Here is a 15,189-nt window from a genome sequence, read left to right as displayed (position 1 = left end):
CGTAAGGAAAGGAAGGGAAACGTAGCTGGGGGCTGAGGAGGAAGAAAGGCTGGAAAGAAGATGGGGCCTGAGCAGCTCCTTAAAATTCACTCACTCCATTTGTTTGTCGCAGCCTGCTATGCTACTTTCTCTTCTGGGGCACTGATCACTTCTAGGTTCATGAAGTTCAAATCTAAGATCTGGGAGAGATGCCTCTGGAGCCAGAAAACTACTTTCCCCCAATGAACACATGCAATTGTGTGCTATTTATTGTTGAAAATCAGCAGAACTCTGTGTGGTTAGATGAGAATTTATGTCTTAGATGTTGATCTTTAGGTATCTCTATACAGTAAAATCCCACTGACCACTGTATACGAGCTAGTATCGTTCAACATCTTTAGCCAGCACTCCCTCCTTCAGAGAGCGCCCTGACCTCGCCGAGGTCCGAGAGCACGGAACGCAGCTGGCAGAGGCTCCACCTGCACTTGATGTGGGTCAGTAACCTACACAGGTCTGAGCAGCATTGTTCTTTAACAAGTAAATATTTAGGGTGAAGTCATCAGGAAAAATAGGTTAGTTCCTTTTCAAATCACAAGAAAATAGGCATAATATTTGAAAAGTTTAAATGAAAATATTTAACAGTTTTTTTAAATTGCATGTTTACAGACTTTTTTGCCAAGTACATGCTCCATTGATCAACACTCAAAATGGTAAGTCTCTAAAGTTTAGTATTGTAGATTTAAAGACAGGTAAACATTTAGGTAAGACATGGGATAATCTGATTTACTAGCCTCACTGAATTAAAATACACACTTTTAATTTAAAATTTTACGTACTATCATAATCTTAATAAAAAAAGTCAAAAAAAATTTTTACGTACTTATAAAATTGTCAGTTTCTCTGTGCTGTATGCACAGATGTAATGTAATGAACTAGCTTTTCTTCTTTGTGAACTAGACCTACTCTCAGCAAACCCTTTGCCTGGTGTCTTCCATTCTCGTGACGGTCAAAGAGCCCAACAGAGACATGGAAAAAGCTTTGACTTTTGTGACTGCTTCTCTTCTAAAAGAATGTTAGAATTTTCAGTTGATAAAATGCTGCACATTCCCTGAATGAAATTTTCCTAAGAAGGCACGGTTAGCATTTCACTTCTAATTAAGGAAAATCGGATCCTGGCTAACTGGCGTTACGAGATGTACATTCATTCATGAACGGCCACCGAGCGCTGCTGGGACAGCAGCGTCCTACCAGCGCTCAGTCTGGACCGGAGTCCCAGGCTTCTTTGGAAAAGGCTTAGTTCTGTATCATGCCAACTGTACTTTGCAGCGGTAAACACCACTCTCTAAACAAGATCATTACTCTCATTTTTCAGTTATTACCCTTTTAACTTATCAGGAAATACTATAAAAAGTATTGCTGTCATCAGTGTTTATTGACAGGGAAAGATGCCAATAATGTATTAGTTTTAAAAAGCAGATTATAACACTGTCTGTAATGAATCCTCTCCCCAGAGGCAACCATCATTTTTTCATTGAATTCTTCCAAAAATTTTCTGTGTATCCAAACATACCTAACACTGTATTTTGCTTTTTTCACTTAATATATCTTAGAGATCCTTCCATATCAGCCCAAGTGGATCTACCTCATTTGTAAAAGGCTGCATAATAGTCCATTGTGTATATTATTCAGTTGTATAACTGAACCACAATTGAACCAGTCTCTGCGTGATAGACATTTAGGTTATTTCCATTTTTTTCTATCACATTTAATACTGTAGGTAATATTTTTCTCCATTCATCTTTGTGCCTTTATGCAACTATACTATTGAGAAAACTTCCTGCATGTAGATTGTTGGATGAAAGAGTATAAACACTGAAAACTCGGATAGCTGTTGGCCAGTTATCTTCCAAAGAGACCACACCAGCAGTAAATACTTACCCAAGTCTTTGCAAATATTATTTATTAAACATCTTCATCTTTCTCAATCTGATGTGAAAAAATCCCGTTTTACTTTGCATATCTTTACTTATGCATGAAATTGAGTGTTTTCCCCTACCTTTCCATCAATTATATTTTTTCCTGTGACCCAATCCGTTTGTTTTTCTGTTTAATGAATCCCCTCCCCAGAGGGTTCCCAATTTGCCCGTTTTTCTACTCAACTTTTTCTTATTGATTTATAAGATCTTCTAATACTTTAAACATTGGCATTTCGTCATATGTCGCAAACATTTAGTCTGTTTGCCATATCTTTTGACTTTGTAATACCTTTTGGCATGTAAGAGTTTCATATTTTATGTCATTAAACATCAATCTTTTGCTTTATGGATTCTGGTTTCTCTGTTTTCAGCTGATTTTTCAGGAGTGAAAAGAAAAAGAGGAAGGAAGAGACGTCTCCCAGAAGGCATTTACATACAGGTAATTTGACTTCATTTAGGTATAGCTTGAAGTTTCTTCATCCAAAGTCCTTATTTTAAGCATTCTGAATTTCAGGTGAAATGATGATAGAACAGTAATGAGATGGGTATTGGAAGTTGGAGGGGCCACCCCATGGCCTAGTGGTTAAGTTTGGCATGCTCTGCTTCAGTGGCCCAGGTTCCCGGGTGCGGACCTACACCACTTGTCAGGGGCCATGCTGTGGCGGCAACCCACATACAAAAAAGAGGAAGACTGCCAACAGATGTTAGCTTAGGGCAAATCTTCCTCAGCAAAAAGAAAGAGAGAAGTTGGATGTGTCTTGGGTATCCAAGCATATAACCCTCAGGAGGTGACACTCCCACGACTCCTATGACATATCCCTTGATACCAAATCACAGTTGTATGTCACTTAACATTGAGGACATGTTCTGAAAAATCATTGTTAGGTAATTTCATCGTTATGAAAACATCATAGAGTGTACTTACAGAAACCTACATGGCATAGCCTACTACATGCCTAGGCTATCTGGTACTAATCTTATGGGACCACTGTCATATTTGTTGACCAAAACGCCATTATGCAGCATATGACTGTAGTGAGAGGATCTGAGCACACAGGGTGCTGATGGTCTTAAAATGGGCAGAGGTGCAGCTGAGCATCCTTATGGAGCCAAGTATTCCCAGCTGTGTGATCCACGCTTGACCTAATTTGTACCTCTTACAATTTTCTGGATTACTATGATGTGTAAAGCGTATGAAAATGTTTTGGGGATTTGAAACAGTTTTTTACACATCAGCTCATATAAACTAAATTCATATGACCCAGCAACCTTCACCTCTTGCTGTTTATACAAGAGGATGCTTGGCACACCACTTGATGTGTTTTTATACAAAACAAAAATACATTTGATGTTTACATCTACAGAGGAGTATGGGGCATGATTTTCACTGTGGGTGTATCATTGAATTATACACAACAAAGGATTGGTGTTAATTTTATGCAATGTTAAATGCCAACAGTAAAATCAGTATAATCTTGCTTTTTCTCCCCTTCTAGCCATCTGAAGCAGAGACATTCACTAGATTGATAAAACAAATGAATGAAGATGGCAGACAAACAGGTTTGCTATAAGTTTTGTCTGTAACGAATGTGACCTACAGTACCTACAGAAGTGATGACCCATGTATTTCAAAGTTGGTACCCCATGTTATTCCTCTGGACTTTAGTAATTAATTATGAGTAGAAATCTTGTATCATAACTATCCACTCTATCATAACTCCAGCAGATCAAAATCACTTAGGTGGGGATGGTCCGTCACTCTTCAGTATTAAGAAAGGATACACTTCTTGGTATAGAAGCCACGGCTGGCTGAGCTCAGAATACAGTGATGTGCCACCCCTCACACTGTGACCTCCCCCAAGAAACTGAAGCCAGTAATTGTAGCTTTCCATTCTTTAAGGAAATGGACATTCCATAATGACACACAGTAACTGTGACAGAAAAAAATGAGACAGGCTGTCTTCTCAAAGATATGAAGCTAAATTTAGGAAAATCCCCTTGATTCATATAATTGTTCTGAGCAGAGAAGATATTTTCACTTTTCAAAACATTTCATTCATTGTTTCAGCTAGAAAAAAATGAGGTATGATGAAATTACAATTAATGGAGAAGATGAAGGTGCTGTGCGTGTTGTCTTACTAGTCATGCTCATCCACCACTGGCACGGTCTGAAGAAGTGACCGTAAAGTGACCTAGGGTAGCTTCCCTCAGACAGACCATTTCCTGCTAAAATGTTCTTCTTATTCTTAGATGCAACTGTGAAAGTCGATTTTCTTAAGAAATGTAAGGAAGCAGGGCTTCTCGATGATTTCTTTGAAGAAATATTAGACAAACTTCATTTGATTCAGGAAAGACTCATGGATGAGACTACCTCAGAATCAGGTACGTAAACAGTAAAGTTTCTCCATATAGAGACTTCTCACAGACTTACATGTAAAACAAAACAAAAAAAAAAGTACTGCACATTTTCTTTCCAAGCTATTTTTTTTTCTTTTCTTCTTTATCTCATTCTTTCATAAAATTCATTGTTCCAGACGTCTTCTCTTTTATAGGTCCACAGGATGTGGGTAATTCACAAACTCAGTAACTTAGTAAAACACACCCCGATGCCCTGGAATTTCCCAGAGGTGCATAACTGAGTGTGACCAAGAGAATGGGGACCTTCAGAGCCACATTCAGTCACACGTTCGCTCCCCTGCTGCTGAGTGCACTTCTTGCTAAGATCTGAGGATGGCATTATGTTAGTTTTGATTTGACTCAAATTCTATTCCTTAATAAACCAAGTGTCTTTTTTTGTATTGCAAAGTATAGAAGAAAGAATTTTAATTTAGTTAATTTTTTAATTTAATTAATTTTAACGTTTTGATTGGTGTTTGGTTTAGTTAACTGTGGCCTTTCATAAAAAGCTCTTGGGGAAGCCAGAGTTCCAGGTAGACAGCCACTTAGCCTTCTTATAACCTATATTATGAGCTTGCACACTTTATTAGAAAGTTAGGTATTTTAAAAGGAAAAGCTGAACACTCCATATTTTAGGCAACAATGTAAAGTTTAGGATCATTTGCAAGGGCTTATTTTCTCTAAGACAAAACCAAAAAGTGAAGTTAAGAGCAAACATTTCCAAAAGCTCATTCATTATATTCTTTTATTCATTCATTCTTTTCTGCAGACCGAGCGCTTCTTAAACTGCAGCCCGCCCCTCGGAGCCCCAGAACGGCCTGTCAGAGCACAGGCAGCTGGGCCCCAGCCCGGCAGCTCTGCATTTCTGACAGCTCCCGGGGCTGCTGCTTCTGCAGTCTCACCTGAAGGTCCACAGGAGAGGACTGCTCTGCTCACTCTTCCTTATTTTGGGTTATTTTGTGAGGCGTTTCTCTCTATATAAATTAGTTAAATTAAAACTGAAAATGTTCTTCTCCCTCCAGAATATAAAGAAATTGGAACTTCACTTCTTGACTGCAGATTGTTTGAAGATGCATTCATGAGTTTTCAAACAGGTATACAAGTTATAACTGAGCAGCAAAGTCTAAAAATACTTATCATATCATGTTGAAATAATATACTATTCAAGTGATAATTATATTTTAGAAGAATGTTCATTGTTTTACTAAATGAAAAAGCTCATTATAAAACAATGACCCCTCACACACAGAAGAAAAAATACATAAATACGCAGAGGCACACATGCATACAGAAAAACTGCACCCAAATGGAAACAGTAGTTATCTGTAGGTGGCTGAGTTATAGTGATTTGTCTTTAGTGCTGCATTGTATTTTCCACATTTTCTGCATACACACAGTACTTTCATAATCAGAAAAAACATTTAAAAAAGTAGAAACAACAGGGACTGGCCCCATGGCCTAGTGGTTAAGTTCTGTGCACTCCACTTTGGCAGGCCAGGTTCATGAGTTTGGATCCCAGGCGTGGACCTACACCACTCATCAGCCATGCTGTGGTGGCGTCCCACATACAAAATAGAGGAAGACTGGCACAGGTGTTAGCTCTGGGCTAATCTTCCTTGAGCAAAAAAGAGGAAGATTGGCAACAGATGTTAGCTCAGGGCGAATCTTCCTCAGCAAAAGAAAAAAAACACAGAAACAACAAATTGATTGCAACATGGGAGATTATTTGGGTGCCGTGTTTGGGAATTAGCAGGAACAGGTGAGGCTCCTGCAGCCTCTGCTCTCAGGCGGCAAGGCTGTGACAAACCATGCTGGCCCCTTGTCTCCCTCTCACTTGGAATGCTATATACGAATGTAAATTCTCCAACATTAATCTTCCACTCTACTGGTGCGGGGAGGGTTGTGACTGACCAATTCTAAAGTTTATCAGGAAAAAAAAGCAAGGATAGCCAAAAAATTTTTGAAAAAGAAGAAAACCTCATGGGGGCAGAGACTCAAACTTTCTACAAAATCTCAACCATTATTGAGTAGGTCCTTTCACCGCTGTTTAAGATGCCTTCAAAACAGGCTAAATTTCCAAATTTTAAATAAAATTTTAAATAAATTTTTATATATGAATCTGATCTGACTTTCCATCGAGGCTGCCACAAACAGCTGGGCAGGCTGTGTACTGCACATCCTGGTGGGACTGGGGGGGCACAGATTCACAAAGAATTTGTCGCAAATGGCCCCCCCCAAAGTCGCACAAACAGGCCCTTCACTCTTCTTTTCTATAGATGTATTTGTCTATCCAGCAAATGGTATTAGGACAATTTTCTCTGTGGAGAAAATATTAATTCATATCCCTGTCTCAATATACACAAGCCTTTCTCATTTTTGTTTACATATTACACATTTCTGTTTGAATTTTGTATTTATAATCAGCAGAAAAATATTTTTTTAAATCTACCAAAAATAGTGTATCTTTTAAGAGTCTCTTGAGAACGTCTACATACAGCTAATAGGAATATGCTTATTTTTTTAAAAAGCAGTCTTTAAAATCTTTTTCTAAAAAGCTTTATTTTGTAGGGGACTTTCATCTGTGTTTATTTTTCTTTCCTATAAAAGTTATGTGTTTGGAACACCTCACACGTCACTGGGTGGGTTAGTTGGGAGTGTAGACAAAACAGTGTGTTGGGGGTGTGGGGTACCAGGCGGACACACTATTTGGAATTGCATGAGAACCAACGTAAAAGGCTTAACTTTTGACACCCCAACTGATAAAGACTTTCTTGCTCAATTTAGCCTTTCTAATGTGCCAGAAATTTAACCACAGGGATATAGGTATTCTAAAGAAAAATTGTGTTTTAATATTTTCAGTTATGAGTTTTTAAGAAAATGACATTGCCACTGAGTAATATTATTTATAAAGCCCAACTAAAGTATCTTCTTCCTAAGTTTCCACAATAAAAGCCTTCTTACTTTTAAATAAAACCGAAAGCTTCTCTGTGACGTTAACAATTGAACACATTTTTATGGAAGATTTGCCCTCATCCTTGATGCTCTGACCACATGCTCTCTGGATTATCCTCTCTCCACAAATGCATCTAGTAGAGCATGAAGGTTATAATCGCTGCTCTCGAGTTCTCAAACATACGCAAAAGGGACTGGTTCTGCTGTAAATGTATACGAAATCTTAAAGATGGACTGACCAGCTTTGTGTGTGAAAAGTGCAGAATTCTATCCTGAATTAGAAGAAAGGGGAAGCAAAGGCGTAAGAGAACCAGGTCCTGCTCAGAAGACCCAGATTCTTTCCTCTGGGGCACAGCATTGTGTCCTCTGCACTCGCAAGTGAAAGGGGCCAGAAATAGCACATTATTTATAAAATTATCGAATAATCTGAAATCATTCTATTTCTTCTTATAGAAATAGAGAATAAAATTCATCAATCTGAAGAAAGGCGGCAGCAGCTGAAGGAAGAGATAGAGCTACTTCAGGACTTAAAACAAAACTTGTCCTCTCTTCAAGAAAATAGGTCAAGTTCAACTTCACTATCTTCTTTGTCTCCTTAAGGACGACCGTTTCCTGAGTCAGGCATAGCTGCGAGCAGGCTCAGAACTGGAGACCCAGCCTGCGAGAGCCACACATCTTTTAGGACCGGGCCTCTCATTCCTCTCTGGTCTGCCACCTTCCATTCCTCATCAGCTCTTGCCATTCTTGCCAACTGACACTTCGTGCCTGACTGGGTGTTTACTGCCCTCCCTTATCATCTCACTTCTACCTCCCCCCTCCGATGAAATGTTTCTCAGGTTCTGCTTGAGTAAATGGGATCACACCTCCCATCTCCCCCACCTTCTGCAGGAAAAATCCTGCAGTGGCTTCCTGCTGGTGTGTTGCCTCCCACCCCTCCCCTACTCCAGGGATCTAAGTTGATTCCAGTCACAGACCAGGTGCTCCTTACCACCAGGGCCTTTGCGCCTCCTTCTGTGAAGTCTTAACTGCCCTTTTACCCGTCTCTGCCCACTCCTCCTGCAGATCTCCTTACACCAGTTCTCCTACGTATTCCATCTGAGAGTACTTTTCCTTCATACCACTTCCCAGTGTAACCCACTGTCTCTTCCATCACACCCCTAGAATGTAAGCTGACAGGAGGAACTCACTATTCTGTGTTTCACTATTATGTTCCCAGCACCTAGCATGCTTAGTAAATGTTTGTTGAATAAATGCATAAACTTCTTATCTTTTGAGACTAGTTCCAGCTCATAATGCCTCTTAGATATAATAAATTTGAATATTCTACTTTTACCAAATTTACCTTCTTGTCACAAAGTCTGCTTTTTAAATTTCTTCCAGCCACAGTCACCACATGCACATGTCATCTTCAAAATAAACATTTGAATTTAAAACTGGACTCTGAATAAGAACATCAGTGGGACTATGCAAGAACGAAAAAACTGATAGTTAAGCTTCGTCTCAACCTAACAATATACAAGAACGATTTTTATGCCCCACCACGTCTGACCCCTGAAAACCTCAAATTCACATTTCTAATTTTTTACCATAGTACTGATTCACAGTAATGCTACATTTCAAAATGAGTTTGATCCGAGTCCCCAGAACGGTGCCTGGCATGTAATAAGTACTCAAAAATTATCTGTTGAGGGAAGAATATGATGTAGGTGAAAAAGAACATGGCCCGTTGTAATGGCAACTCCAGCCAAGTCATTATTACCTGAAGGACAGAATCTAGATCTGGTTTCCAAATATGGCTGCACATCAGGATCACTGGGGACACTTAAAAACCAGAGGCCAAGACTCCATCCCAGACCCACTGAAGAAAGATCTCCCCTGGAACGGGTCATTACTGCAACCTCTGCTTCCTCCCGATAGACCCTCCTATAGCAAAGCTCATCTCAGTAAGTTTTGAGATCATGATCTTTAAAAGAAAACCTTTGTCTCCCACTTTGCTTTCATATTTAATCTGTCATTCATGGTAGGTAATTTGGCACCACAGAGCAACGTGTGTTTGGCAGTCATAAAGGAGGCAAATACTGGGCAAACTGTTCAAACAGATCCAGGTTTGTACTTTAGCTGTGTCACTTACTGCTGAGAAACAGTGACCCAATGATTTAACCTATCTGAGCCTAGCTCTCCCTACCTTATGGTACAAAATGTGGGCACTAAAAAAGAAAATGTACGTGAAGCACAGGGCACAATGCCTGGCGCTGTGGGAAATAACTGTATACACACAGACGCAAGCTCACGCTCCCCTGGACAAGGTTTCCTCCCAGTGGGCCCTGGCTGCTTGTCTCCATTTTAATCAAACTCACTTGCTGGTGGCGAGCTCTGAAGGCTCAGCAGCCCCCACCTCTAAGCCTTTGCTGGTGCCACTTACCTGTTGTTCTGGAAATGAGCTGCACCGCAGCTTTGTTTTCCCCTGCACCGCACAAAAATCTGAACAGAGTTCACAATGACTGCTTCTCATATTAACTCTCTTAGTTTCTCTCACTATTATGAAAAGCTGTTTATAAATATGTTATTGTTATTAGTTCCTAAACCTCTCTCTCCTTCTCCTAACGATTTATACAGTCCTCAAGGACTGGAACTATGTCTTTCCCGTCAGTTATAAGTACCCCAAAGGAGCCAGATAGATTTTTGTGTTATGACAGTTCAGCTGTACTATCTTTTGGCAGGAATAAAACCAAAGGATTTCTATGGGTGGGGGTGGGTGTGTGGGGGTGTGTGTGTGTGTAGCTGAGAGACAGTTGACGTGTTCATGGTGGTCTCTATTTTCAGCCTGATACCTGCTAAGAATCACAGTACTGACTTTTTTTTAATTGTGGCAAAATACACATGAAATTGACCATGTTGTAGTTCTACGGCCTTAAGTACGTTCACATTCTCGTGCAACCGTCACTGGCATCCGTCCACAGAACTCTCTTCATCTTCCCCAAATGAAACTCTTGTACCCATTAAACAGTAACTCTCCATTCCCTCCTGCCCCCAGGCCCCGGCAGCCACCATTCTACTTTGTCTCTATGCGTGTGACTGCTCTAGGTACCTCACATGAGTGGAATCACGCAGTATTTGTCCTTTTGTGACTGGCTTATTTCACTTAGCATAATGTCCTCAAGGTTCATCTAGGTTGCAGCATATGTCAGAATTTCCTTCCTTTTGAAGGCTACATCTTACTGATTTTTGAGGAAGAAAAACAACTCTCCACACCTGTTTTAACAGATTATTTATTACTATGTCATTCTAAACATTACATAAATACAGCCTATATGCTAGAGTATCAAACATTGTTCCAGTAAGAAGTTCAAGAGTACTTTTAGGCCTGTTTTAAGAAATATGAATACTTTGGCTTTCATTATTACATCATGAAGAAAGCAATTCAAAGAATAGTTTTTATCTCCTGCTTAACAACAGGTTACGATTAACAACAAAACCGAGTAGAAAAATAAGAGTGTATTAAAAAAAAAAAAGATGAAGTACTTTTTCAAGGACTTATCCCTGTTCTCTTCACTACATACATATGCAAATTACTCAGTAATGTAATATGAGAAGTGGTTCTTCACCTATATTAGGAACTCAGTAAATATTTGTTGAATGAAAGAACACTATGCAAATGGATCTACTACTTTAATTTGTGCTTTTTTTTTGATGTTTTTTTTCAAGTAGGAACAATAGTAAACATACCGAAGGTCTTGTTTTGTCCAGATCATAAGCCTACAGAACACTGATTGTTACCAATACTACCCATCATAGCTAATAATCAAATCAATATGCGTTTATCAACCTAGTAAGAAAAAGTCTACCATGTTGCAAGGCTTCAATCACTTGTGACATGGTCAAGAAAAGGGGGCTGGGACTTCTAGGTTGGTGGTTATTTCACCTTTCAACGAATTCCTATCTTTGGGCCCTCATCTCCACCACCCCCCCCCCCCCACACACACACGTAAAAACGTTGCTAAAAATAGTATCTGCAGCATCTCTTCACCTTCTTGTTAATTTGGCTCTGAAATGTATTCAAGCTCCAAGTTCAGATCGGGGACCTTCCAAACAGAAAAGAGTTCACTAAGGGAGCCCCCACAAACGGAAATGAGTCCGTGGGCCAGAGAGCAGAACAAAGCTTTGTTCTTAACGTAAGCTCAAAGGACACACATGATAAAACTCAGAGTTGAGCATTCTTACCTCCCAAGGTCACACCTCATAACCAGACCAAAAATACCCCATAATTTTGACCCTTTTTCATAGTTAAATTATGCTCAACCTCATACCTAACACAATTAAAAGGAGAGGAGAATCAAAAGTGAAAGCTGGAGAAGTGTCAGCTAAGCCGGTCTGGGATGGTCTCTGCCTGACACAAAGGGAGAAGGCAGGTCTCATCCAGTCCCGTGGGGAAGCTGCTGTGCGAAGCGCCACAGCAGGGGTGACGCACAGCAGCCGTGATTTAGGAGGGCCAGAGGACGCGGAGTATGTCACTGTTTCCCTCTTATGATTAGCACAGACAAGGGAAGGGGCGGGGCAATTTAAACTTGAGTTCTCAAATTTTATCTTAATAAAAGTGTTTACATTGGATAGTAGTGAAGATTCCAATTTATAAAATATTCACCTTTGTCCAAATGAAGTTTCTTTCATTATCAACTTTTCATGGAGAGTCCTAATTTACTACTCTTTACGAGCTTAAGTCTTAGAGAAATCTTGGCTGACCTAGAAATTTATCTTTGCATAATTATCATTTCAATAGATTGAATTCATATTAAACTGAATATTATTTTGATACACCGTGAAATTAAAAAAAGTCATCCATAGTGCAAACCCACAAACAAAAGCCTAAAATGATCCTAGCTATTCCTTCACAGTAAGACTACTGAAGTAGCAACCAATGCAGCACTTCCACAGGCCCCAAAGTCAGCATCTTCAGTTGCTGGGCGGGGCGGGGGGGGGCCTCTGTGTCTGTCTCACCACTCACACACGATCTCAACTCCTGCTGTCAAAAGGGTTGCTGATATGTGAGCCAGGAGAGTGCCACACACCTCCCCTTCCCAAGTTCACAAGTTCCTCTAATCAGGAACAAAAACAAAAAACCACCAGCTAAATTTTCACCCTTTAACAATGTTCCAGCCAAACATAAGGTCACATTTAAAATATACATAGCTGGAAACAAGCGTTGTTTAAAACGGGTTCAGGAAAAGACGCACATCTTTCATACATTCCTACACAGAGACCTGTATCTCGGACGTGAAAAAACCCACTCGGAGAATGACATCACCCCTCGAGCACAAACGACACACCATCTCCCATCACCCGCCCAGCACTCACACAAACCCAGCAGCCTCGGGCTTCAGTTCTTAAAGGCTCCACATTTACTGGCTTTAGCAATGAATTCCTTTAGCAGAGGGCCATCCATTTGCCAAAATGCTGCAGTCTGTGTCACTTCTGTCAAATGATTGATGCAAAACTTAAAGCAGAATTCTTCTAAATCCTGGACACACACGACAAAAAAACAAAACAAACAAGAAGAGGCCTTTTTTAATTAACTTTGAATTACTTCTCTCCAAACCCCTCACCCCAAATCTCTTACCCTCCCCCGGAAAAGAAAGTTGAGGCCTGAAACCTCAAACTAGGCAAATAAGTGACCAGAGGCAGGTGTCAGAAAACACACACTATTTGCTCACACACGGGAAGAGCAATGATGCCCCTGCGTCAAGTGTGACTCTTCACAACAGACACACACGGTCTATAGGGGAAAGTCTCCTCACGGTCACCACAGGGTCTCGTCACACTCACAGACATTGTTTTAAAAAGCTGAAAGCAACTTTAGTCCATATCATATGTTTTACCACATTCAAGAAGTCAGAGAAAGGAATTAAGATGCGGATAATTTAGTTTAAGGAAGAAAAAATTTTAAGAAATAGAGAAGTGATGAAGAGATTTTAGAGAACCTAAAGGGATACATTAAAAACAATTCCAAGCACCTTAAATTCAGTTTCGTGCTCTCCTGAAGTAAAAATGCCTTCATTTTTAAAGCCACAAAGAATAATATGCTGCAACTTCTACCACACTAATTTCTCAGTCGATCCAGTGAAGAATATTCACAGATTGGATTTTTCAGTCACACAAATGGAAGTCACCAACCACCAACACTCAGAAGGGAAGTAATATATATAAGTGGTAACCGGAACAATTTACAAATCTATTCTTGCCTATGCTAATACATCCTTTCATCCTCAGCAAAACTCTCCTATAACGCTGTCTGTTCCTTCAAATGTGGGAATGGATATTTATGAAATCAATTTGGTACCTGGAATGTATACAAAGGCTAAGTATATAAAAGCAAATCACACTAAAAGCTCTTATCACAAATAGCTTGATTTTTATAGCTTGGCCGGCTACACTGAGGGTCGATATTCAGGGTTCTTTCAAACCAGAAACTCAACAACATTTAAACTGCAGGGTCTGGGCTTCACGTTTCCAGCCACCATGAAGTGAGAATTTTAGGCAGAGTGAGGAAGGGCCCGCACAAACATATGGACACACCCCTTTCCTGCTCTCTCAGTGCAGACCCTGCAAACAAATATTTCCTTATTCCAAGGGTCCCTTTGTCCCTCTCTGAAAGATGCTCCCCTCCAGTCATATAATCAGTAAGAAACAAACCACAACCAACGCGTATCAGCTGCTGCCAGAGTCTTGTTTTTTAGGTAATTCAAAATGCATTTAAAATGTTAGCACAATCTCGGGATACATGTTTTCTAAGAGATTCCCAGGGGCCGGCACCCTAGCCAAGTGGTTAAGTTTGCGCGCCCAGCTTCGGCAGCCCAGGGTGTCACCGGTTCGGATCCTGGGCGAGGACACGGCACTACTCATCAGGTCATGCTGTGGTGGCATCCCACATGCCACAACTAGAAGGACCCACAACTAAAATATACAACTGTGTACTGGGGGGATTTGGGGAGAAGAAAAAGAAGATTGGCAACAGACGTTAGCTCAGGTGGCAAGCATTAAAAAAAAAAAAGAGGTTCCCAGTGGGCTGAATATACAGCTGAATGCTCTATGTATTATAATAAACTAAAATGTTAAACTATATAAAATGTTTCCTCTCATATTAATATTAAAGAAACAGCACTACTCCTAGTATTATAACCCAATGGTTAATAAATAGCTCAAGGGACTAAATTATATTCCACAGGGAGATAAGTCCTATTTTAATCTTATTTAGCAAAAATAGAAAACTAGTTTATCTACATGTAACTTAGGAAGAAGTGGCCAGTCATGAGCACAGAAAGTTCTTCAAACCATGTAATGTACCAGATAAGGATCTTTAAATATCAAGTTTTAATTATATAATTTCAAATTCAAAGGAAAAGAAGAGTGCTCTAACTCCTGGCACTGTAAAACCTTTGCCACTTCTATGTCTACTAATTTAGATTTCAAGATCTTTGTACCATACATGAAAGAATTTCTTCAGTCTACTAATTGTACAGATTACCTTGAGTATAAACTTTAAGAACTTTTTAATATAGCACAGGCATATAAAGAGTTATGCCTAACTATGAATCTGTTCCTAATCTATGGAAATATTCTATCAAACTGCCTTCCCTTCACCTCTGATTACTTGGAACTGGTGAGATTTCTCGGTATTCAACAAACGTTTAACGGCTTCAAATATTAACTACAAAATGCTGAAAATAATCTAAATCTGGGTTGTTTAAATAACTAATTGAACCTGGGTTGAGGCAGATCCTTGGAAAAGGAAGCACTGAATGCACCAGGAGAGAAATTAGACAGAAACTGGAACCTGCAAGTTGATCTGCATGAACCAGAGAGGGGCTCAGCCAAACAGATTCACTCAGCA

General features: G+C 39.8%; 2 protein-coding genes across 12 annotated transcripts in view; one reads left to right on the top strand and one right to left on the bottom strand.

Moving 5' to 3' along the window:
• The window catches only part of SETDB2 (SET domain bifurcated histone lysine methyltransferase 2), a 75,313-nt gene extending 66,668 nt beyond the window's left edge, over nucleotides 1-8,645 (top strand). For all 3 annotated transcript variants that reach the window (XM_070520636.1, XM_014838950.3, XM_014838954.3), the window contains 6 exons: nucleotides 646-689; nucleotides 2,327-2,394; nucleotides 3,452-3,515; nucleotides 4,206-4,337; nucleotides 5,375-5,446; nucleotides 7,758-8,645. In XM_070520636.1, coding sequence (XP_070376737.1) covers nucleotides 646-689; nucleotides 2,327-2,394; nucleotides 3,452-3,515; nucleotides 4,206-4,337; nucleotides 5,375-5,446; nucleotides 7,758-7,903 — 526 coding nt within the window. In that variant the 3' untranslated portion in view covers nucleotides 7,904-8,645. The remainder of the gene's footprint in view (nucleotides 1-645; nucleotides 690-2,326; nucleotides 2,395-3,451; nucleotides 3,516-4,205; nucleotides 4,338-5,374; nucleotides 5,447-7,757) is intronic.
• A 1,910-nt stretch (nucleotides 8,646-10,555) lies between these two features.
• The window catches only part of RCBTB1 (RCC1 and BTB domain containing protein 1), a 50,215-nt gene continuing 45,581 nt past the window's right edge, over nucleotides 10,556-15,189 (bottom strand). For 8 of the 9 annotated variants that reach the window (XM_044777188.2, XM_044777190.2, XM_070520637.1 and 5 more), the window contains one exon: nucleotides 10,556-12,819. In XM_044777188.2, the coding sequence (XP_044633123.1) occupies nucleotides 12,679-12,819 (141 nt within the window). In that variant the 3' untranslated portion in view covers nucleotides 10,556-12,678. The remainder of the gene's footprint in view (nucleotides 12,820-15,189) is intronic. The other variant, XR_011506905.1, reaches the window with a different exon arrangement.

Source organism: Equus asinus, chromosome 11 (assembly GCF_041296235.1).
Source record: "Equus asinus isolate D_3611 breed Donkey chromosome 11, EquAss-T2T_v2, whole genome shotgun sequence".
NCBI classification, from domain to species: domain Eukaryota; kingdom Metazoa; phylum Chordata; class Mammalia; order Perissodactyla; family Equidae; genus Equus; species Equus asinus.
Note: the sequence above shows the minus strand (reverse complement) of the source record. Positions and strands in the feature narration are given on the sequence as shown.